The 21,967-nt window shown below is 46.6% G+C and overlaps 1 protein-coding gene across 7 annotated transcripts in view; it reads left to right on the forward strand.

Annotated features, from left to right (window-relative positions):
* The first annotated feature begins 585 nt into the window (after positions 1–585).
* The window catches only part of VWA3A (von Willebrand factor A domain containing 3A), a 42,413-nt gene continuing 21,031 nt past the window's right edge, over positions 586–21,967 (forward strand). For 6 of the 7 annotated variants that reach the window (XR_009622874.2, XR_015729864.1, XR_015729865.1 and 3 more), the window contains exons 1-18: positions 680–1,501; positions 2,477–2,603; positions 2,927–3,051; positions 4,036–4,101; positions 4,312–4,366; positions 5,872–5,970; positions 6,950–7,056; positions 8,262–8,387; positions 9,389–9,497; positions 10,305–10,370; positions 11,427–11,552; positions 11,743–11,881; positions 11,990–12,093; positions 13,950–14,030; positions 17,203–17,297; positions 18,642–18,761; positions 19,902–19,976; positions 20,988–21,132. Coding sequence is in view for 2 of the 7 variants with exons in the window: in XM_060692871.2 (XP_060548854.2) it covers positions 1,467–1,501; positions 2,477–2,603; positions 2,927–3,051; positions 4,036–4,101; positions 4,312–4,366; positions 5,872–5,970; positions 6,950–7,056; positions 8,262–8,387; positions 9,389–9,497; positions 10,305–10,370; positions 11,427–11,552; positions 11,743–11,881; positions 11,990–12,093; positions 13,950–14,030; positions 17,203–17,297; positions 18,642–18,761; positions 19,902–19,976; positions 20,988–21,132 (1,800 nt within the window). In the remaining 5 variants the exon portion in view is untranslated. Of the gene's footprint in view, positions 1,502–2,476; positions 2,604–2,926; positions 3,052–4,035; positions 4,102–4,311; positions 4,367–5,871; positions 5,971–6,949; positions 7,057–8,261; positions 8,388–9,388; positions 9,498–10,304; positions 10,371–11,426; positions 11,553–11,742; positions 11,882–11,989; positions 12,094–13,949; positions 14,031–17,202; positions 17,298–18,641; positions 18,762–19,901; positions 19,977–20,987; positions 21,133–21,967 lie in introns of all 7 variants that reach the window. The other variant, XM_060692870.2, reaches the window with a different exon arrangement.

The following is a 21,967-nucleotide window of genomic DNA, read 5'->3' on the forward strand; positions in this document are numbered from 1 at the left end:
GAGGGGAACCTTTACCTTTGGATAAGTCTTCAGTGCTATTGCTATTTTTCACAGATTTCTGACCATTGCAAGCACCTCCATGGTCGTGCCATCAGAATTCAGACCCTTTACCGACTGACTCGTAATTATGGCGGCCGCAATGTCCTGAGGTCACGTGATCCTCTTTTGCAACCTTCTGACAAGCCAAGTCCACGGGGAAGCCAGAGTCACTTCAACAACTCGACTAATTTAACAATCGCAACGATTCACTTAAGTCCACGGCAAGAAAGGTCCTAAAACAGGGCAAATGAATCACACATTTCAAAGCAAGCGGACACATATACCTGGGTTCTTTAGCCCAGGTCCTAAGGGGTGGACCCTGTGACACACACACACACACACACACACACACACACACACACACACACCATTTTGCACAAAAGCTGGCCCTTGTGTCACCTTGTGTCCTGGTTTCAAACACTGCCAGAGGTTTTCAAACTCTTGCTTGGAATGGACTTCCTTTAAAAAAAAAATCAGTATTAATACTGTACACAAAGGATTACGTCATTCAGGGAGGGCACAGAGCAATAAAAATAGATTTTCCACACTTTATAGTACATAGAAATACTTCCTGGAACTTTTTCGGTGGGCCAGCTCTTGAAAACCTGTCAAACGGCTCTTTGCCTGTTCATTGCCCAGTCCTTCTTCCTCTCCTCTCCTCTCCTCTCCTCTCCTCTCCTCTCCTCTCTTTTCTTTTCCTTCCCCTTTCCTCCCCTTTCCGTTCCTTTCCTTTCCCTTCCCCTTCCCCTTCCCCTTCTCCTCTCCTTCCCCTTCCCCTTCCCCTTCCCCTTCCCCTTCCCCTCCCCTCTCTTCTCCCTCTCCCTCTCCTCTCCTCCCCTCTCCTCTCCTCCCCTCTCCTCTCCTCTCCCCTCTCCTCTCCTCTCCTCTCCTCTCTTTTCTTTTCTTTTCCTTTCCTTCCCTTTCCTCTCCTTTCCATTCCTTTCCTTTCCTTCCCCTCTCCTCTCCCTCTCCTCTCCTCTCTTCTCCTCTCCATTCTGTTCCTTTCCTTCCCCTCTCCTCTCCTCTATTTTCTTTTCCTTTTCTTCCCCTTTCCTCTCCTTTCCTTTCCTTTCCTTCCCTTCCCTTCCCCTCTCCTCTCCCTCTCCTCTCCTCTCTTCTCCTCTCCATTCTGTTCCTTTCCTTTCCTTCCCCTCTCTTTTCTTTTCTTTTCCTTTCCTTTCCTTTCTGTTCCGTTCCTTTCCTTCCCCTTCCCCTTCCCCTTCCCCTTCCCCTTCCCCTCTCCTCTCCTCTCCTCTCCTCTCCTCCCCTCCTCTCCCCTTCCCTTCCCTTCCCTTCCCCTCTTCCACCTCTTTCTCCTCCCTCCCTCCCTCCCTGATGAGAATGGTTGCTTCCGTTGCTATTGGAGATAGAAAACACAGGGCCAGCCAGAGACTAGACTCAAAAGGCCCGAAGAGCATCAGCTGCACATGGAAGAGGTGTGCAAGAGCATGGCAGACGCCTGGTGAGTCTCGCATCTCGGATCACCTCCGCTTGGGACGATGGGTGGGAAGAAACCAGCTTGGAAGTTGAGAAGGGCTATGAAAAAGCGGGGAGGGAAAGGTGACTTTTATTGACTTTCAAACGGTCTTAGAAAGTGGAGGAGAATTGTGTGCGTCTACAAGCATCGATGCAGCCTTGCACCAGAGGCGGTGGTTAGTGCAAACCTGCTTCAGAGTCCTAGCAACTAAAAAAAACATGCCTCCAAAAACAAATGGGTAGACCGGTGCTTCCAAAAACAAATGGGTAGACCGGTGCCTCCAAAATCAAATGGGTAGACTGGTGCCTGCAAAAATAAATGGGTAGACCAGTGCCTCCAAAAACAAATGAATAGACTGGTGCCTCCAAAAAGAAATGAGTAGACCAGTACCTGCAAAAATAAATGGGTAGACCAGTGCCTCCAAAAACAAATGAATAGACTGGTGCCTCCAAAAAGAAATGAGTAGACCAGTACCTGCAAAAATAAATGGGTAGACCAGTGCCTCCAAAAACAAATGAATAGACTGGTGCCTCCAAAAAGAAATGAGTAGACCAGTACCTGCAAAAATAAATGGGTAGACCAGTGCCTCCAAAAACAAATGAATAGACTGGTGCCTCCAAAAAGAAATGAGTAGACCAGTGCCTGCAAAAATAAATGGGTAGACCAGTGCCTCCAAAAACAAATGAGTAGACCGGTACAGCTCTGCAAGCAGTTAAAAGTCTGGTAGACCAGTACCTTTGCTAAATCCTCAAGAATTGTCACATGACCATCAAGCCACGCCCACAAAATAAGCCACGCCCACATAACCGGTAGTAACAAAATTTAGAACTCACCCCTGGTCGTAAGCCTCCAGGACGGTCTTAAGTCGAGGACTACCCGTGAGGGAAAGTCCAGGTGGCAGCGTAAGGCGAGTGTAGTGCCAACCTGTTATCTCTCAAGATGGTTTATTTTTTTTCGCAGCGCAAACCCAGACTCAAAGGCCTGCTCACCCAAAAGGCAGAAATCATGGCAGGACGTCCAGATCACCGATCTTGCGGATGACCAAGGATTGCTAGTCACCCATGTTAACCAAACGCACGATTTAATGGTAAGTGAATATTCCTGTTCACGATGGAGGCCGTACTATCTCGGTGAAACTAGGAACCGGTTAGAAGCAGACCTGCACTATCGATCTCTGCAGGTAGCCCGTGACGTACGACCGCAAGGGAGCGCAACATTTCTGTTGTTAAGCGAGACCGTTGTTAAGTGACTTTTGCCCCATTTTAACGACCGATTTGCCACATTTCCACAAGAGCCGTGGTGGCGCAGTGGTTAGAGTGCAGTACTGCAAGGCTACTTCAGCTGCCTGCCGGCTGACTGCAATTTGGCAGTTCGAATCTCACCAGACATCTCACTGTGTTTTGCCCACAGCGGCTGAAGAACACGGAGGTGATGTTTGCTAATTTAAAAGCCACCGACGATTGGATTCAGGTCTACAGCTTGGCAAACTTGCAACTCTCTCTCGAGGATTTGATGAAGAAAGGCAGTGCTACCGCGTAAGTGCGAGTCCCATTCGTGTACGGTTGCTTGCGCCTGTGACGACCCGGGATAAGGCATGGAGGCAACACTGTCAGCTGATAGTTCACTGTCAGCTGGTAGGCAACACTGTCAGCTGATAGTTCACTGTCAGCTGGTAGGCAACACTGTCAGCTGATAGTTCACTGTCAGCTGGTAGGCAACACTGTCAGCTGATAGTTCACTGTCAGCTGGTAGGCAACACTGTCAGCTGATAGTTCACTGTCAGCTGCTAGGCAACACTATCAGCTGATAGTTTATTGCTCCAACTGTCCCTGAAACGCTCCCACTTTTATGGCAAGTCCCGGAGCAAAGCACTCATTTACTCACACACACACACACACACACACACACACACACACACACACACACACACACACACAGCAGCCTCTGGCTGTGAGTAGTCCAGCAAAACGCTGTTAGCACAACGGCTTCAAAGCAAGAAGTCTAGCAAGGCAAGGAACAAGGCAATAGATCCACGAAGCAAGGAAGAAAGCAAGCAGTCCTGCAAACTCCAGACGTCGGCAACGACACACAAAACTCCACAAATTCAACGTTTGTTCCTGACAAACGCCCCTCCCCATAGCCTCTCCGTAAGTCTCAGTCCGCAGGTGTGCATTGTGAAGAGCGGTGGGGCGCTCTCCTCCCGAGTTGTCGGGTCGGCCTATGCTGTTCCCATCTCCTCTCCACTCTCCATGCTCGGGGATCAGGAGGGGGCGGACCTTGCTTATCGCCTGAGCTCGGTCGCTCCTCATCTCCACTGCCTGACCTCTCGGTTGTCCTGACCTCCTTCCTCCTGCTGGCAAGCCATCCCAAGCCCGAGAGGCCCGGGGCTGCCTCGTCCTGCTCCTCCCCACATTCCTCCGAAGGCCCCAGCTCTGACTCGTCCTCCTCTATGAATTCAGGCTCCAACGGGGGGCATGACAGCGCCTCCTCTTGGCTCACCATGGGATGTTTTCCTTTAGGGGTGATGACAATACAGTGGAGTTTACTGAAGAGGAGGTCAACAGTTTCGAATCTCAATTACAAATGTGAGTATCCCATGTCAGTCTCCTTAAAAAAAAACAAGAAAGATATGTAGAGTCGCCTCTAAGCCATTTATTTTATAATTCCTCACTTAAAGACAGAATTTTTGCCGAAATAAGTAAGCTAGCATTAGCATATATATATATATATATATATATATATATATATATATAATGCATTGTTTATATTTGCGGAGGTGTATGTTTTATCTTCAGGGCTATCGATCTATATGACAAGAGGATGCGTTGGCTTCTCCGAGGATCGAAGAAGGTAATATTTTTTTTAAAAATGGTTAAACGATAGTTCCAGTATTAGAAAAATTGTATAGTAATTTCATTACAAGCACTAGTGGCGCAGTGGTTAGAATGCAGTACTGCAGGTTAATTCTGCCGACTGCCAGCAGTTCGATCCTGACCGGCTCAAAGTTGACTCAGCCTTCCATCCTTCTGAGGTGGGTAAAATGAGGATCCAGATTGTTGGGGGACAATAGGCTGACTCTGTAGACCGCTTCGAGAGGGCTGTGAAGCCCTGTGAAGCAATATATACAGTACGTGTTCTGTCTCTAATAGCAAATCTGGGTGGAATGAATGGGAAGATTAAACCTGTGAGATATCTGGCTGGCTGCGTTGTTCACTGCATGCACATTCACACATACACAAACACAGAGTAATATTCGAAACTGAATTCACACCATACCCTAAACCAGAAGTAAACATGATGATTTAGGTATATTGGCTGAAACTAAACTGTATAGTATAGTATAGTATAGTATAGTATAGTATAGTATAGTATAGTATAGTATAGTATAGTATAGTATAGTATAGTATAGTATAGTATAGTATAGAATAGAATAGAATAGAATAGAATAGAATAGAATAGAATAGAATAGAATAGAATAGAATTCTTTATTGGCCAAGTGTGATTAGACACACAAGGAATTTGTCTTTGGTGCATAAGCTCTCAGTGTACATAAAAAGACAAGATACATTCATCAAGAATCATAAGGTACAACACTTAATGATAGTCATAGGGAACAAATAAGCAATTAACTCATACTAGGAAACAATCAATACAAATCATAAGAATACAAGCAACAAGGTTACAGTCATGCAATCATAAGTGGGAGGAGATGGGTGATAGGAAGGATGAGAAGATTAATAGTAGTGCAGACTTAATGAATAGTTTGACCGTGTTGAGGGAATTATTTGTTTAGCAGAGTGATGGCATTCAGGAAAAAACTGTCCTTCTGTCTAGTTGTTCTGGTGTGCAGTGCTCTATAGCGTCGCTTTGAGGATAAGAGTTGAAACAGTTTATGTCCAGGATGCGAGGGGTCTGTAGATATTTTCACAGCCCTCTTTTTGACTCGTGCAGTATACAGGTCCTCAATGGAAGGCAGGTTGGTAGCCCTTGTTTTTTCTGCCGTTCTAATCTGTATATCTGTAATAGAGGAGAATACAATCATTGGAGTTTATATCTTCCTTTTAGAGTGTAGCGTAAAACAAACTGTATTTTTATGGATTTTCTTCTGGCAGCCCCAGAGGTTTGTTGGTGTGTAATGTAGAGTAATGTAAAAAGTCTTTTGCAATAAAATTTTTGGGGTGACTCACTATGCAAAATCATAAAGATTCTAATTCCATATGAAAGTAATGAATGAATGAATGAATGAATGAATGAATACATACATACATACATACATACATACATACATACATACATGAATGATGTTCTAAGGTCTCTCCATTTCTTTCTATTTTTTTTTTCTCCTCCCACTCCAGATCTTTGGTGTTATTCAAGGAAACAAACTTGGAGTTCTGATCGAAACCTCCAGTGTAGGTTATGGATCAGGACTGCAAGGACTCCAAATGGATCTCTTGGTAAGGCAGTCCTCGATTTACGACGACAGTAGAGCCGTTGCTACGCGTGACAGCTGTTCTGGGAATTTTGCCCCGTTTTACGACTTTAACTTGCCACATTTGTTAAGTGAGTCTCTGGCAATTATTCAATTAGTAACACGGTTGTTAAGTCAATCTGGCTTCCCCGTGGAAGGTCGCAGAAGGGGATCACGTGACCCCGGGAACACTTCACCCGTCATAAATATGAATCAGTTGCCAAACGGCCGAATTGTAATCACGTGACCATGGGAATGCTGCAATGGTCATAAGTGCGAAAACTGATCATGAGGTCACTTTTTCCATTCCCGTTGTAACTTTGAACGGTCACCAAACGGACGGTTGCAAGTCAAGGACTCCCTGTATTTAACAAAGCTCAGGTCGTGATATCACGGCTTCATTTGATGACGGAAGCCATTCCCTCATAGACTGCTGGCCCATTCAATATTGCATTGCTGAGTTATTGGTAACCTTGTGGAGGGGATAATGTGTATGTGATAAGAGTTGGCTCTTCTTGTGGGGTCAACGTCAGGGTCCCAAGTAAGACCCCCAACAAAAGAAGACTCCAAGGCTTGAAGTTCCTCAAAGTTATGCTTTATTAGAGATGTCATATTGGCACATCTGGGAAAACCCGAATCTGAAAGCTTCCAGGTTTTCCCCACCCAAAAGAAAATCCAAGTCCCTTTCCCCCAGCACCTACATGTCCATCACATGGCCCAATCAATGCACCGTCCCAACTGGAGATGCCTCCCAGTCACACCCCTCCAGGTGCAGGGCAAGATGTCCTTGACTCTCTGAGAAAGGAATGTTATTTTGACTACATATCACCCCTGCTCCATACAATCCCCCCTCCCAGTTTCCCACAGCAGTAAATGTCGCAGGCCTGAAGGCCTAGTATAAAAGATGATTTCCAGGCCTGACAGTCAACTCAAATCAACCTGAACTCTGATGATTTTCCTCCCAGGCATTAATTAACGAACAGCTGCATTACATGAAAAAACTCTACTTTATCTCGTTTGGAAGTGAGACCTCAGCTCTGTGGGAGGAACCATGTGCAGTCAACGGGGACCGGTAAGGCTTCAAACTTAGAACACTTTGAATGTACACTAATCGGCGTACATTACAATAAAATTTCGTTGCGTACAGCTCTCAAAGCGTCACCACCTCCAATATACACTACAAAATAATAAATACACGATAAAATGACAAAATAAAGCCATCAATAGAAAATTATGCACATACCCACATATATTACCCTGTTTCCCCGAAAATAAGACATCCCCTGATAATAAGCCAAATCGGGCATTTGAGCGCATGCGCTAAAATAAGCCTTCCCCCTGAAAATAAGGAATAAAAGAGGAGCGAAAGGGGAGTGGAGTTTGCAGGAGACAATTAGTTCATTCCTGCATTCTTGCCAAATATTGCTGTGTGTGAAAGATATCGGCCTGGCCACTCTCCAAGCCTGATCAAGGTCGATAATTGTGAACTATCTTGAAAGACTGTGGGGGAGGAAAGACTTTGCTAGAGAGGAATTCACTGTAAATTAAATAAAAGGGGTTTATCGGGACGAGGACTCGGCTTCGTGCTGCTGGGGAAGCCTAGCTCCGAACACATCATGAATAACGGGCAGCGAGCTTCCTATAATCTTCTCCACTGTCCTCACCACTCTCTGTATGGACTTTCTATCTGAGGCGCTGCTGCCACCAAACCAAACAGGGATGTGGTTTGTTAAAATGCTCTCCATCGTTCCTCTGTAAAAAGTGGCCAGGACAGCAGGAAAAAGATGTGCTTTTCTCATCCGACACAGGAAATGCAGACACTTCACTAAGGATGACATGTGGAAAGAGTGCTATTTGACTAAAATTTCAGAGTTTTGTTCCTCTCGCTGGAATTATAGGGCCCGTTTTCCTTTTTTGTTAAATTCCCTGTTGGTTGTATCGTTATTGATACCTTGTGCATGCTTGCAGGAGTCACTTTTAGTAGAAGTGAATATCTGTTATCATTATTCTGCAACAATTTTATCGCCTAATTTTATCCTGTCAACGTTGCCATTTATTGGCTGATCTTTGCATTCGCTAACCACTTAAGTGGTTGACTTTCAGTGTTTTAATTGTTTGGAATTTGTGGTTTGAGATGTGCTTTGTCGATAGGCACATCACGATTATCATTAAACTCAAAGGGAAAACCCTGTTTAATTGCTCTGTAGAACTCCAGGCTTGTGTCTAAATTGGCGTGCAGTAAAATTTACTTTCCTTCTTTTTTTTTTAATTCCCTAGATTAAATGAAGCCAGGCAGTGGGTACAGGAGCTGGGACCCACTAGAGGTTGTAATTTGCTAAAAGCTTTAAAGAAAGTCCTGGAGATGAGAGAACTGGATTCGCTGGTGATCATAGTAGGAACCTGGTAGGTCACCTCGAGAAAGACACATTTTGTCTGTGGTTTAAATGTGCAGGCAGCCCTCGATTTACGACCAGAATTGAGCCCCAAATTTCTGCTGCTGCGTGAGACAGTTGTTAGATGGATTTTACCTCCTTTTTACGACCTTTGGCCTCTGCCTCGCAGCAATTTACCTCCTTGCAAGCAAACAGCAAGAAAAAAACAGCTCCTTTCAGCTTCAGCACAGCCTAATTAGCACAAGTTGATTGTCCCTTGGATCAGCCTCCCGACTCTCAACTGTTTTGCGGGGGTCTCTGCTGTTTGCTGCAAGGAAGTAAATTGCTGGGAGCAGATTTTTGTGTGTGTGTGTGTGTTAATCAAGCTATGCTGAAAATGAAAATGAAAGTAAAGCAGGCTGTTTGCTGCAAAGAGGCAAAATTGCCGGGAGGCAGAGGCAGATTTCTTTTTCTTGTTTTCCCTCACCGAAAAAGGTAGGTGCGTCTTATAGTCTGGAGCGTCTGATACTCTGAAAAATACGGTATTCCATTTAACCATTCCTACAGGATTGTTAAGTGAATTTGGCTTGTCAAAAGGTCGCAAAAGGGGATCATGTGATTCTGGGATGCCGCAGCCGTCATCAATATGAGTCAGTTGCTAAGCGTCTGAATTTTGATCACATGACCATGGGGATGGTCATAAGAGTGAAAAACGGTCACAGGGCACATTTTTTTAAATGACCGTTCCTGCATCCTCACAGTGACAGGATCAAAATTCGACAACAAACGGCAGGGATTCACTGAGCAATGATGGCAAGAAAAGTCTAAAATGCATCAAGATTTATTTAACCAGTCTCTCGCTTAGCAACAGAAATTTTGGAACTCCCTTGGGCTCGTACGTCGAGGACTTATTGCCTGCATTCTCCAGTTTTTGATGACCGTTTTCTCTTTCCTATGCCATAATTACAGCTCGTCCTTCTCTCCCAACCCAACCCAACCCATCCCTTTCTCCTTTCTTCTTTTCCAAAACAGTCCGGACCAGGCTCCAGAAATTTTGTCGGATTACATCCAACAGTGTTCAGCCGGAAGACGTTTGCTGGTTCACACCGTGGCGTACAACTGCAGCAGTGAGGCGCCTCCGGTGAGTCTCAGGGTTGTGGGAAAGGGAGCATAGCTCAGAAGTCCCAAAGGTGCTTTTTCAAGTGTTGTGGCTCCGTTACCTGAGCCTGTGTCATCGGCAGGAGAGGACTCCGAGAGTGAAGGAGAGGAGTTGGCAAGGCCTCCCTCTCCAGGACCCTCCTCTCTGGCAATGCCTTCGGTGTCCGCCAAAGAGCAAGAGATAGGACCGGGGCCAAGCACGTCCACGCAGCCACAGATGGACAGTGATGAGGGTAATGAGTCTTGGCTGGATCCACGCCAGCGTCGCAGAGATAAGCGCGCGCAACAGAAGAAGAGGCGTGCCAGAGATTAAGCTGAGTCACTGGACCACACCCCACAGGGTATAAAAGGGAGCGTGGTGGCCAGTCAAACCTTGTGACGAACAAAGCTGAAAGCTTCCACGCCATTCTGCATTGCCGGACTTTTGCTATAGACTGGATTATCTCTAGACTTGATTGTAATTATTGAGCTGTTTCTTTTGATGTACCAGGAGTGGGGAGAAGTTATCTCTCCTCTTCGTAAATAATAAACTCTTGGCAGGCAGCCACTAGGTTGTTGCCAAGTTCCGTTATCATAAGGAAAAGGATTTTGCCGGCTGGTTTGGTCTTTAATTCCTGAACGTCTGTTGGTGTGTGTGCGTGGGGTTGGGGACAGAACATCAGGAGGCAACTGGACTTTCTTTCTTTTTTCTTTTTTGAAGATGTTTTGCTTCTTTGATTATTAATTCTTTTGATTATTGTTCAGAGGGAAACAGCCACTGACTTCCCTTTAATTTCATTCATTTTTTTAGGCTGCTGTCAAAAGCTTGGCAGAAGAGGTGAGAGGCCGTTACCATTGCTACTCAGGAAAAATGGAGGTAGGAAGTTTTGCAACTTCAGGTGCGTTACTTTAAAGCAGGGGTGTGCTGTTTAACTAGTGATGGGTTGCTACCAGTTCGTTCCGGATTGGATGAATTGGTAGCGGCGGCATCAGGAGACTCCGCCCAGATGCTTCTGCATATGCGCAGAAGTATCGCGTGCACCAGGGGTGAAATGCTCCCGGTTCGGACTGGATCGCTTGATCCGGTAGCAATGGAGGCGGGTGGTTCGGAGAACCGCTAGCAAAAATCCCCGTCCCGCCCCTCCCCCCTCCATGCCCAGCTGAGCCGCACGATCATCAGAGGCTTTTTTTTTTTACTTTTAAAAGCATTTTTTCTACAACCTCTTCGGCCAAAAAATGCTTTTAAAAGTTAAAAAAAAAAAAAAAAGCCTCTGATGATCGTGTGGCTCAGCTGGGATCGTCAGAGGCTTTTAAAAGAAAAAAAACCCTTTTTTTCCTTTTAAATGCCTCTGACGATCCCAGCTGAGTTGCCTGATCGGCAGAGGCATTTAAAAGAAAAAAAGCCTCTGACGATCAGGCAACTCAGCTGGGATCGTCAGAGGCTTTTGAAAGCATTTTTTTACAACCTCTTCACCAAAGAGGTTGTAGAAAAAATGGTTTTAAAAATAAAATAAAAAATAAAAATAAATTGGCCACACCCACCCAGTCACATTACACCCCCCCCTTTTGGGCTCAATTGTGGTCATAAATTGAGGACTACCTTAATATCTCTGTCTCTCTGTCTCTCTTTTTCCCTCCCTTTCTCTTTCCCTCCCTCCCTCTCTCCCTCCCTCCTTCCCTCCCTTTCTCCCTCTCCCTCCCTCCCTCTCTCCCTCCCTCCCTCTCTCTCCCTCCTTCCCTCCCTTTCTCTCCTCTCTCCCTCTCTCCCTCTCTCTCTCCTTCCCACCCTCTCCCTCCTTCCCTCCCCCTCCCTCTCTTTCTCTCTCTCCTTTTCTCTCTCCGTCTGTTTCCCTCCCTCCCTCTGTCCCTCTCTCCCTCCCTCCCTCTCTTTCCCTCCCTCCCTCCCTCTCTCCATTTGGCATCGTCTAATCAGAGTTGTCACAGCACGGATATTCACCTGGTTCTTTCCGAGCGGCAGAAAGCAGACGGCGTGCTCAAGATCGTGAACGAGATCTACGAGGGCAAGATGGGTGACTCGCTTTTCAATTTAGTGACCAACGTAAGTCCCCGATTCCTTTCAGAGGCTTCACTTGCGTGCCTGTAGCCCAGGGCTAGGAAATCCGATCATCGCACTGTGGTGGTAGCAGCCCCTCCCTTTCATTAAAAATGTTGCAGTGGTTGGACGATTCGACAGAAACGAGAACACGCTGTTTTTTACAGAGGACATGTTGACTCTTATCTCTGCTTAGAGTTCAACGGAGCGTCTAAAGGCGTCATCTCTGGTACACCTATCCAAGCCCTTCCAGCACGAACGCCTCCTTGCAATCCAGATGCCCAACTTCTTGGCCAAATCATCCGCGGAGTGGTTAAAAATCAATGGATTGCGAGGTAAGGCAGCAGAACCCCCCCCCCCCGAGGTTTCCCCTCTGAAACGGTACCAGTTCAAACCAGTTGCTGGACTCGGGGGGGGTTTCTTCTTCTTTTACCTTCCCGCAGCCAAGAAACTCAGCCTTTACCAAGTCTTAGCACCCAACGCTTTCTCGCCCGTGGAAGAATTTGTGCCGGTCCTTCGGAAAACGGTCTCGTCCACTCTGCATGGGGTAAGCCTTAAAGGGGAACGGGTTCGGTTTGCTTTGTCAAGGGATGGTGGGAATCGCTCGTTCCTGGATTGAGTCAGCAGGGAATTCAAGAAGATAATCTGGCATCCCGATATAGCCAGCTGGTGCCATCGCTGGCTATTGGGGGCGAGTTATTGGCCCCCACGGATAGGGCTCGCAACTTGGGTATCCTCCTGGATGCACGGCTGTCTTTAGAAGAGCATATGACGGCTGTGGCCAGGGGAGCTTTTTATCAGGTCCGCCTGATTCGCCAGTTGCGTCCCTTTCTGGATCGGGACTCCCTACGCACGGTCACTTAGGCGCTCGTCACTTCCTGCCTGGACTACTGCAATGCTCTCTACATGGGGCTCCCCTTGAGGAGCACCCGGAGGCTCCAACTGGTGCAGAATGCGGCCGCGCGGGGGATTATGAGAGCGAGGGGCCGCTCCCATGTGACACCTCTCCTGCGGGAGCTGCATTGGCTTCCAGTGGTCTTCCGGGTGCGCTTCAAGGTGTTGGTTACCACCTTTAAAGCGCTCCATGGCATAGGACCTGGGTATTTGCGGGACCGCCTTCTGCCGCCGATAGCCTCCCACCGGCCAGTACGCTCCCACAGAGAGGGACTCCTCAGGGTGCCGTCAGCCAGGCAATGTCAGCTGGCAACCCCCAGGGGGAGGGCCTTCTCTGTGGCAGCTTCTGCCCTCTGGAACGATTTGCCCCCGGAGATACGAAGGATATCGGATCTCCGGGTCTTTTACCGTGCCCTAAAAACTTTTCTTTTCCATCAAGCAGGGCTGGCGTGAAACCCCCTCCCCTTTTTAGTTTTTAGCTTTTAAATTGTCAAAGGGGTTTTAGTTTTCAATGTTTTAAATTTTTTGGGCCACGGTTATTTAATTTTTTAATAAATTTAAATTTTGTTTCCCGTCCTTCTCCACTTGGAGAAGGGCGGGATATAAATTGAATAAAATAAAATAAAATAAATAAATAAATAAATAACCATCCAGTAAATGTTGGCAGGTTTGATCTTAAATGTCTCATCCAGAACAGATGCATACAGCCAGGGGTGGGCTTCAAAAATTTTAGCAAGGTGTTCTCTGCCCGGTTGCTGGGTGGCTGTGGCCTTGTCAGCCTCCTGCACCACGGCGGAGGGGGGTCGTTTTTGCCCTCCCCAGGCTCTGGAGGCTTTCCTCGAGCCTCTGAGAGGGCGAAAACGGCCTCCCCAGGCTCTGGAGGCCTGTTTCCAGCCTTCCAAAACTTTCGGTAGGCCCATTTTTTGCCCTCCCTGTGCCTCCGCATGTGTCCTGCACTTACCTGTATCCAAAACAGGCCGCGTGGGGACTCCTGAGAGGGGTGAGGTGGGCGGGGCAGGGCCAGCCAGGAGTGGGATTTGGGGGTTCTCCGAACTGCACAGAATCTTAGTTAGAGGTTCTCCCAAAACCCTGCAAACTCCCAGCAGTCCATCCCTGGATACAGCCCCATGAATCCAGGTAATAGTAAGTTACCGCAGGATTGAAAAAAGTGACATGAATATTTTTCACACTTACGACCGTTGCAACATCCTTGTGATGCCATCTGAGCAAAATTCGGATGTTTGGCAACTGATTCATATTTATGACGGTTGCAGTGTCCCGGGGGTCACGTGATTCCCCCTTTTGCAACCTTCTGCAAAGCAAGGTCAAGGGGGAAAATGTAACAACCGTGTTACTAACGGAACCCTTTCAGCGATTCACTCACCAACCGTGGCAAGAAAATTCACAAAACTCGCTTAACTGTTTTCACTTAGCGATAATTGCGGTCGTAAGTCGAGGAAAACCCGTAATGTGTTATGTGCTGACGTTGCGCCGTCCTCTTCTTTGCAGAAAGCCATGATGCAGTTTGAATGGCACAATGGGACTGTGAAAAATGTTCATGTCGACCCTCCGATATTATACAATTACCAGGTGAATAAATTGCACGTCATCCATCCTAACCATTGTTGGTCTTGGGCAGGGGTAGGATTCCAAAATTTTAGCAACCGGTTCTCTGCCCAGTTGCTGGGTGGGCGTGGCCATGGTGGGCGTGGCCAACTTGGCCTCCTGCACCATGGCGGGGAGGGGGGACATTTTCACCCTCCCCAGGCTCCGGAGACTTTCCTTGAGCCTCTGGGAGGGCATCCCCTGGGCTCCGGAGGCTCTCCAGAGGCCGGAAATGGGCTGTTTTCAGACTTCTGGAACTTCCGTTTTTCAGCCTCCCAGAGCCTCTGCAAGGGCCTTGCACTTACCTGGCATCCAAAATGGGCCATGTGGAGACTCCGGGGCGGGGCAGGGTGGGAGGGATCAGCCAGTCCTTGCAGCTACCAGTTCGGGGAACCAGATATAAAATGAGCATCAGGTTTGCCCGAACCAGCTGAATCTCATCCCTGATCTTGGAACTAAACGTTCAATTAAGCTCTGAACTGCGACATAACACAATCCCATTTCTATACAGGTAGTCCTCGACTTACAACTATTTTCCTTCGAAGTTATAACAGCCCTGAAAAAATGCTATTTACGACCTGCCCTCACACTTAACAATTATTGCGGTATCCCCACGATCAAAATTCGTGCATTTGGCAACCAGCATGTATTTATGACACGTCACATGATCACCGTTTGCGAGATTCCGACACACAAAGTCCATCGGGGGGGAGGGGGGTCAGATTTGCGTAACAACTGCATCAGTCGCTTAACAAACTGCAGTGATTCGCTTAACGACTACGGCAAAAAGGTCATAAAATCGGCCTTGCTTAGCAGCAGAAATTTTGGTTCCAATTGTGGTCGTAAGTCCAGGGTTATCTGTATTTTAGGAGAGCGGGAAAGACGGTTGCAATCATGACGCTGTAGATCAGGGGGGTCAGACTCAAGGCCGGGGGCCGGATTCAACCGCGAGGTGCTTAGATTTGTGTCAGGCCTGGAAGCCATCTTTTTCATTGGATCTTCAGGCCTGCCACATTTAACTACTGTGGGAAACTGGGAGGGGGGATTGTATGGAGCAGGGGTGATATGTAGTCATAATAACATTCCTTTCTCTGGAAGTCAAGGACATCCTGCCCTGCACCTGGAAGGTGCATATGTGGGTATGTGCATAATTTTCTATTGATGTCTTTATTTTGTCATTTTATCGTGTATTAATTATTTTGTAGTGTATATTGGAGGTGGTGACCCATTGAGAGCTGTACGCAACGAAATTTCACTATAATGTATGCCAATTAGTGTACATTCAAAGTGACAAATAAAGCAGTTCTAAGTTCGAAGCCTTACTGGTCCCCATTGACTGCACATGGTTCCTCTCACAGAGCTGAGGTCTTACTTCCAAACGAGATAAAGTAGAGTTTTTTTCATGTAATGCAGCTGTTTGTTAACTAATGCCTGGGAGGAAAATCATCAGGCTTCAGGTTGATTTGAGTCGACTGTGTTAGGGTGTGTGTAAAAAAAGTATTTGTTGCTTGTGCAACGAGCAGAGCAGAAACACACAGGGAAGGAGATAAACGTGCAGCTCGTGTGAGAAAAATACTTTATATACAAGATAATAAGCAGTCTCGGTGTAGGTAAAACAGTCCAAGGTCATAAACAGTAATATCAGTCCAGTAAGTATCTTCCCTTACCAAAGCAAACAGACTTTAGTAACTCTCGGTATACAGTACCATATAACAATCCAGTCTAACACTAATCAGCAGAAAGACGCAGGAAGCAACAGGAACAGGTACAATCAGGAACAAAGAACGCTTCTCTGCGCTGCTTATGTATGCACTGTAGCCTAATTACAGGGTTCAGCAAACCCTGATTACGTGGCTCAGTTGTTTCTTAAAGAAACAGATATATTGCCTGACCAACAAGGTAGGAGTAAGCTACAAGCTGAACCTAACATTCTCCCCATTGGGCAGGACAATATACACAATAGATACAGAAACAAAAATACACATCCAAATCATACATTGTACAGTGGTATCAGTTACATTGTCAGGCCTGGAAGCCATCTTTTGCATTGGGCCTTCAGGCCTGCCACATTTACTGCTGTGGGAAACTGGGAGGGGGGATTGTATGGAGCCAGGGTGATGTGTAGTCATAATAACATTCCTTTCTCAGAGAGTCAAGGACATCTTGCCCTGCACCTGGAGGGGTGTGACTGGGAGGCATCTCCAGTTGGGACAGTGCATTGATTGGGCCATGTGATGGACATGTGGGTGCAGGGGGAAAGGGACTTGGACTTTCCTTTGGGTGGGGAAAACCTGGAAGCTTTCAGATTCGGGTTTTTCCAGATGTGCCAATATGACCTCCCTAATAAAATGGAACTTTGAGGAAACTCAAGCCTCGGAGTCTTCTGTCGTTGGGTGGGTTACTCGGAACCCTGACAATCTGGCCCGCAAGGCCACCCTGGAAAGAGCAAAAGACTGGTCCGTGGTGCCTCTGGCAGCGAAACCGAGCTCGGGAGCCTGTTTTCACTGGCCGATCGCTTGGGCCACCACTGGTGCCCCGACACAAATGACTTTGAGCTGGCCACGCCCACCCTGGCCATGCCCCCTCCCCCCTCCGAGGTCAAACACAACTCTGATGTGGCCCTCAGTGAAATCGAGTTTGACACCCCTTGCTGTAGATAGAGAAGGTTGGAGAACCTTCTGATCATGGTGTCAGACTTCGATGCTATCTCAAAATAAATGAATTTCCAAACTGCCAATCTTTAAGGAAATCTTTTCTTTAATTGAGCACAGCCACCGGATCATGACTCGATGTGGACAGGACTGACCTTTTGCCCCCCAATCCCTCCCTTTCCGATCCCCAAATCTCTGCTTCTCATTGGCTATCTTTCAAGTCATCCTTCAGGCTTCTTGTCTCGTCATTTCCCAGGAATGTCCCCCCCTCCTCATTTCCACGACAACCCGACTTCAAAGGGATTTAGCAGGCAAAAGTTCAGAGCTTATCTCTCTCTCCTCTGCTCTCTCTGCCAGCGTTGAAGCGCTGACACATGGATGGTGGGAGGCGCTCTGAAGCACCTTCTCCACCCTTCTGTTGGAAACTCCAAGACCAGCCTTGAAATGTTTGCATCGTCACGAGCCCATATAGCTTCAGTTGATGTCTTTTCTCCTTGGCTTCACAGAAGCAACTCGGGCAAATGGTGAAGATGTACGAGCGACGCATTAATTGGCTGTCTCTTTCCAGCAGAAGAATTTGGGGGACAGTTTGTGAAAAGAGGTACCAAGATTGGACTGCCTTCCCTCCATTTCAGAACGCCTTCTTGCCTTTTATTTCTACGTCTTATCTTGTTTCTCTCAATCAATCCCTTTTCAATGCTTCGCACCCTGGTTTAATGGGAGGGAAACTTCCTGGTACGTGTGCTAAAATAATAATTATTATTATTATTTATTTTAATGTATAACACTTCCGGTTCCAACAAACTCTGAGCAAGGATACACATTATGGGAGTAGAAATGAAGGAAGCACATACCCAACGGTTAAACAGAGGTAGAGAACTTAACGATGACATGATGATTTGCTTTATGACCATGGTAAAATGATCGTGAATTGAATCCTGTCACGGGGTGACTTGTCTTATGACCGCATCAACTTGTGTCGTCGTAAGTCAGAGACTATTTGTAATTGTAATTGTCTGGGCCTCTCCAACACAACCGATGCTTCCCATATCTGGATAAATTACATAAAGTTGAGTAAAAGTGATTTTTCTTTGGGCAACAAGACTCAAAGACATTACCCCCATCGCAACAGTGATATTTAAACAAGGACTTTCTGGTTTTATCTAATGTAGGGAAAAAAAGTGCTTTGGAAGCACTACAATAAACCATAAATCAGGGGTTATCTTCCACCTTCCTTGGTCTTCACAAGGCTGCTTAAAGTGGAAAAGAAGGGAACCAAACAGAAGGAAAATTAACGTGATTGTGAATCCAGTCCTTAAAAAAGAAGAGAGAGGAAATGCTAATAGCTGTTGTGGCCCACCAGCGGCCAGTGGAGCTGGCAGCAGATTCGGACACTGAGGAGGTTGGGGAGGAACATGGGCCAATCCTGGAATCTGGGGAAGGCTTTGATGAGGGCTCTGCATCGGAGGCAGAGAGGGGGCCAGAGCTGCATGCCAGTTATCAGCTGCCTTTGGAGTCAGACATCAATGAGGCAGAGGAACAGCTGGGGCCTGTTCCCAATTTGTGCTTGTGCAGAGTTGCCAGACGAAGGGAACAGCTAAAGAACAAGGGTCGACTCAGGAGTAAGGCCACAGGTGGACGATGAATTGCCCGTCCCAGAGGGAATAAAAGTGGAGCGAAGGGGGAGTGGAGTTTGCAGGAGACAATTAGTTCACCTAATTGGTTTGTGACTCTCCGAGCCAAATTTTGAAGATATCGGCCTGGCAGCTCTCCAAGCCAGATAAGGTCTGTGACGGTAAATTCTCCCCTGAAAGACTTTGCTGGATGTGAATGAGAAGAATTCACTGTTTGTTTAATAAAAGGGGTTTTGTCGGGACCAGGATTCTCCTTCGTGCTTTTTGGGGAAGCCTAGGTCAGAACAGTGGCTTTTGGTTTTTCATTTTAGGGTGGTGGTCCTGGTTGACATCTCCAAAAAGAATTCGTCGTACATCTTTCATATCCAACATTCTTTACGTCTTTTGCTGGAAGAGCAAATGGCGAGCAAGGATCTGTTCAACATCCTGGCGTAAGTGGCTTTTGTTTTTCCTTTGATTGTTTTTTTAACCAGATCATATTTTTCAGGAAATAAAAACCCCTAGAATAGAATAGAGGTGGAAGGGACCTCGGAGGTCTTCTAGTCCAGCCCCCTGCTCTCAAGCAGGAGTAACCTGTACCATTTCAGACAAGGGATTGTCCGGTGTCTTCTTTAAAAAAAAAAAACCCAATGTTTTTAAACCTCCCTGCACTATTTGAAAGAAAAAAGAAGTCAAGTCATAAATTCGTCTACTGATCTCCCAAATCTGGCGTGATCCGAGCAATGCTGGCTTAGATCTCGGATGAGATAACCTGCTCTGGGCCCCGCCTTCCAAAGGTGGGCTGCTGGGAATTCGCAGGAGTTCGGGAGAACCTCTAGCTAAGATTCTGTGCAGTTCAGAGAACCCCCAAATCCCACTCCTGACTGGCCCCTCCCACCCCACCCACAGGAGTCCCCACACGGCCCGTTATGGATGCAGGTAAGTGCAGGGTGCATGCAGAGGCTCGGGGAGGGTGAAAAACGGGCCTACCGGAAGTTCAGGAAGACTGGAAACGAGCCCGGTAGTTAACTTGGGGTAACTACCGTATTTTTCAGAATATAAGACGCACCGGAGTATAAGACGCACCTACCTTTTATGGTGAGGAAAAGAAGAAAAAAGAAATCTCCCTCTGCCTCTGAGCAATTTTGCCTCATTGCAGCAAACAGCAAACAGCCTGCTTTGCTTTCATTTTCATTTTCAGCATAGCTTGATTAGCGCAAGGGGAAAAAAAATCTGCTCCAGCAATTTACCACCTTGCAGCAAGCAGCAGAGGCCCCCGCAAAACAGCTGAGAGCAAATCAGCTGAGAGTCGGGAGGCCGATCCAATCAACTTGTGCTAATTAGGCTGTGCTGAAGCTGAAAGGAGCTGATTTTTTCTTGCTGTTTGCTTGCAAGGAGGTAACTGCTGCGAGGCAGAGGCCAAAGGGTGGGGACCAGTGGGTGGGCGGGGCTACATTCGGTGTATAAGATGCACCTACATTTTCACTCCCTTTTAGTCGGGGGGGAAAGGTGAGTCTTATACACCGAAAAATACGGTAATTTATCCTTCCAACAAGTCACGGTTGTTGGTTGATTCCCTATTTCTTTTGCAGCTTTGGAAGCGAAGTTACGGCTTGGCAACCCGAAATGGTTCCACCTCATCCAGACAACTTACAGAGTGCTTGGAGGTAAAGGACTACGCCTGGATGTCTATGGAGATTCTCTCTCATCCATGGTCCTGGGTGTCCCAAAGATGCTTTTGTTTTTTTCAAAAGGCAACTGGACTTTCTTGTTTTTCTTTGAAGACGTTTCACTTCTCATCCAAGGAGCTTCTGAAGGTTGTGGAGAAGCTCCTTGGATGAGAAGCGAAACGTCTTCAAAGAAAAACAAGGAAGTCCAGTTGTCTCTTGAAATAAAGCACCTTTGGGACTATGATGAGCTGTGGTGGCGCAGTGGTTAGAGTGCAGTACTGCAGGCTACTTCTGCCAGCTGCCTGCAATTTGGTAGTTCGAATCTCACCAGGCTCAAGGTTGACTCAGCCTTCCATCCTTCTGAGGTGGGTGAAATGAGGACCCCGATTGTTGGGGGCAAGAGGCTGACTCTGTAAACCGCTTAGAGGGGGCTGTGAAGCACTGTAAAGCAATATATAAGTCTAAGTGCTATTGCTAGTGCTCTTCCTTTTCTCCCTCTGTCCTTCCTTCCTTCCTTCCTGCCTTCCTTCCTTCCTTCCTTCCTTCCATCCATCCATCCATCCATCCATGGTGCACAGTGGTTAGAATGCAGTATTGCAGGCTAACTCTGCCGACTGCCAGGAATTCGATCCTGACCGGCTCAAGGTTGACTCAGCCTTCCATCCTTCCGAGGTCGGTAAAAGAGGACCCAAATTGTTGGGGGAAAATAGGCTGATTCTGTAAACCGCTTAGAGAGGGCTGTGAAGCCCTGTAAAGCAAAATATAAGTGCTATTAGTACATCTACATATTTTTCTACTTTCTTCAGTCAAAATGAATGAACAAAACTTGGGGTGTCCGACCTTGGCAAATTCTGCCCGACGGCCCAATCAAAGCCACCATTTTGACTTTCTCCATCCTTCGTGTGGTGGCCCTGGTTCTTCATGCCCTAATCTTCAACCGTTGTGTGCCAGCACAACAGATGCGGAATATCGCAGGAGAACATGGCTGACGCGTGGTTGTTTTTCTAGATGGGTGTTGTGTCTACTCTGTAAGGGCTCCAGAAATGTTCTGAAGGCCCTCAAAAGAGCCGTGGAGGTGAATTTTAAAGATAAAGACAGACACGAATCTCAAGGCGTATATCTGCTGGCAGCTGGAGTGCCTGATCAGGAGACGGTAGGTGGGCTTCCAAAATTAGTTTAGGCAATGTGTGGAACTTTTAACTAGAAATGTCAAAAGTCTTAATATGCCATAAGACATTTGGGCTGGCAGAAGAGCTGGGAAGTGGAAAAGTGGATTTCTAATTCTATTTATATCCTGTGCAAATAGGGAGGGGGCAATATAAATTTCCTAACATAAAATAAAAATTAGAATAGAATAGAATAGAATAGAATAGAATAGAATAGAATAGAATAGAATAGAATAGAATAGAATAGAATGGAAGAGCCTTGGTAGTACAGTGGTTTAAAGCACCCTGTTATTAACACAGCTGCCTGCAATTACTGCTAGTTCGAATCTCGCCAGGCTCAAGGTTGACTCAGCCTTCCATCCTTTCTAAGGTAGGTGAAATGAGGACCCAGATTGTGGGGGCAATAAGCTGACTTTGTATAAAATATACAAAAGAATGAAGGCTATTGCTTAACGTATTGTAAGCCGCCCTGAGTCTCCGGAGAAGGGCGGCATATAAATCAAATTAAAAAAAAAAAAAAAGAATAGAATAGAATAGAATAGAATAGAATTCAATCCTCTGGAACAATCTACCCCCAGAGATACGAGTGATCCCAGACCTCCGGACTTTTCGTTGGGCCCTTAAAACCTACCTCTTTCAGTTAGCCGGGCTGTCCTGATTTTATGATGAGTTTTTAAAAATTGGGAATTGGTTTTAAATCGTAATGTTCTAAATTATGGGCCAAATTATTTAATTATTTTAAATCTATTTTAACTTTTGTATATAAAGTGTTTTACTTGGCTGTTCACCGCCCTGAGTCCGAAAGGAGAAGGGCGGTATAGA

This window comes from Pantherophis guttatus, chromosome 14, assembly GCF_059756535.1.
Source record: "Pantherophis guttatus breed Tessera chromosome 14, ASM5975653v1, whole genome shotgun sequence".
NCBI classification, from domain to species: domain Eukaryota; kingdom Metazoa; phylum Chordata; class Lepidosauria; order Squamata; family Colubridae; genus Pantherophis; species Pantherophis guttatus.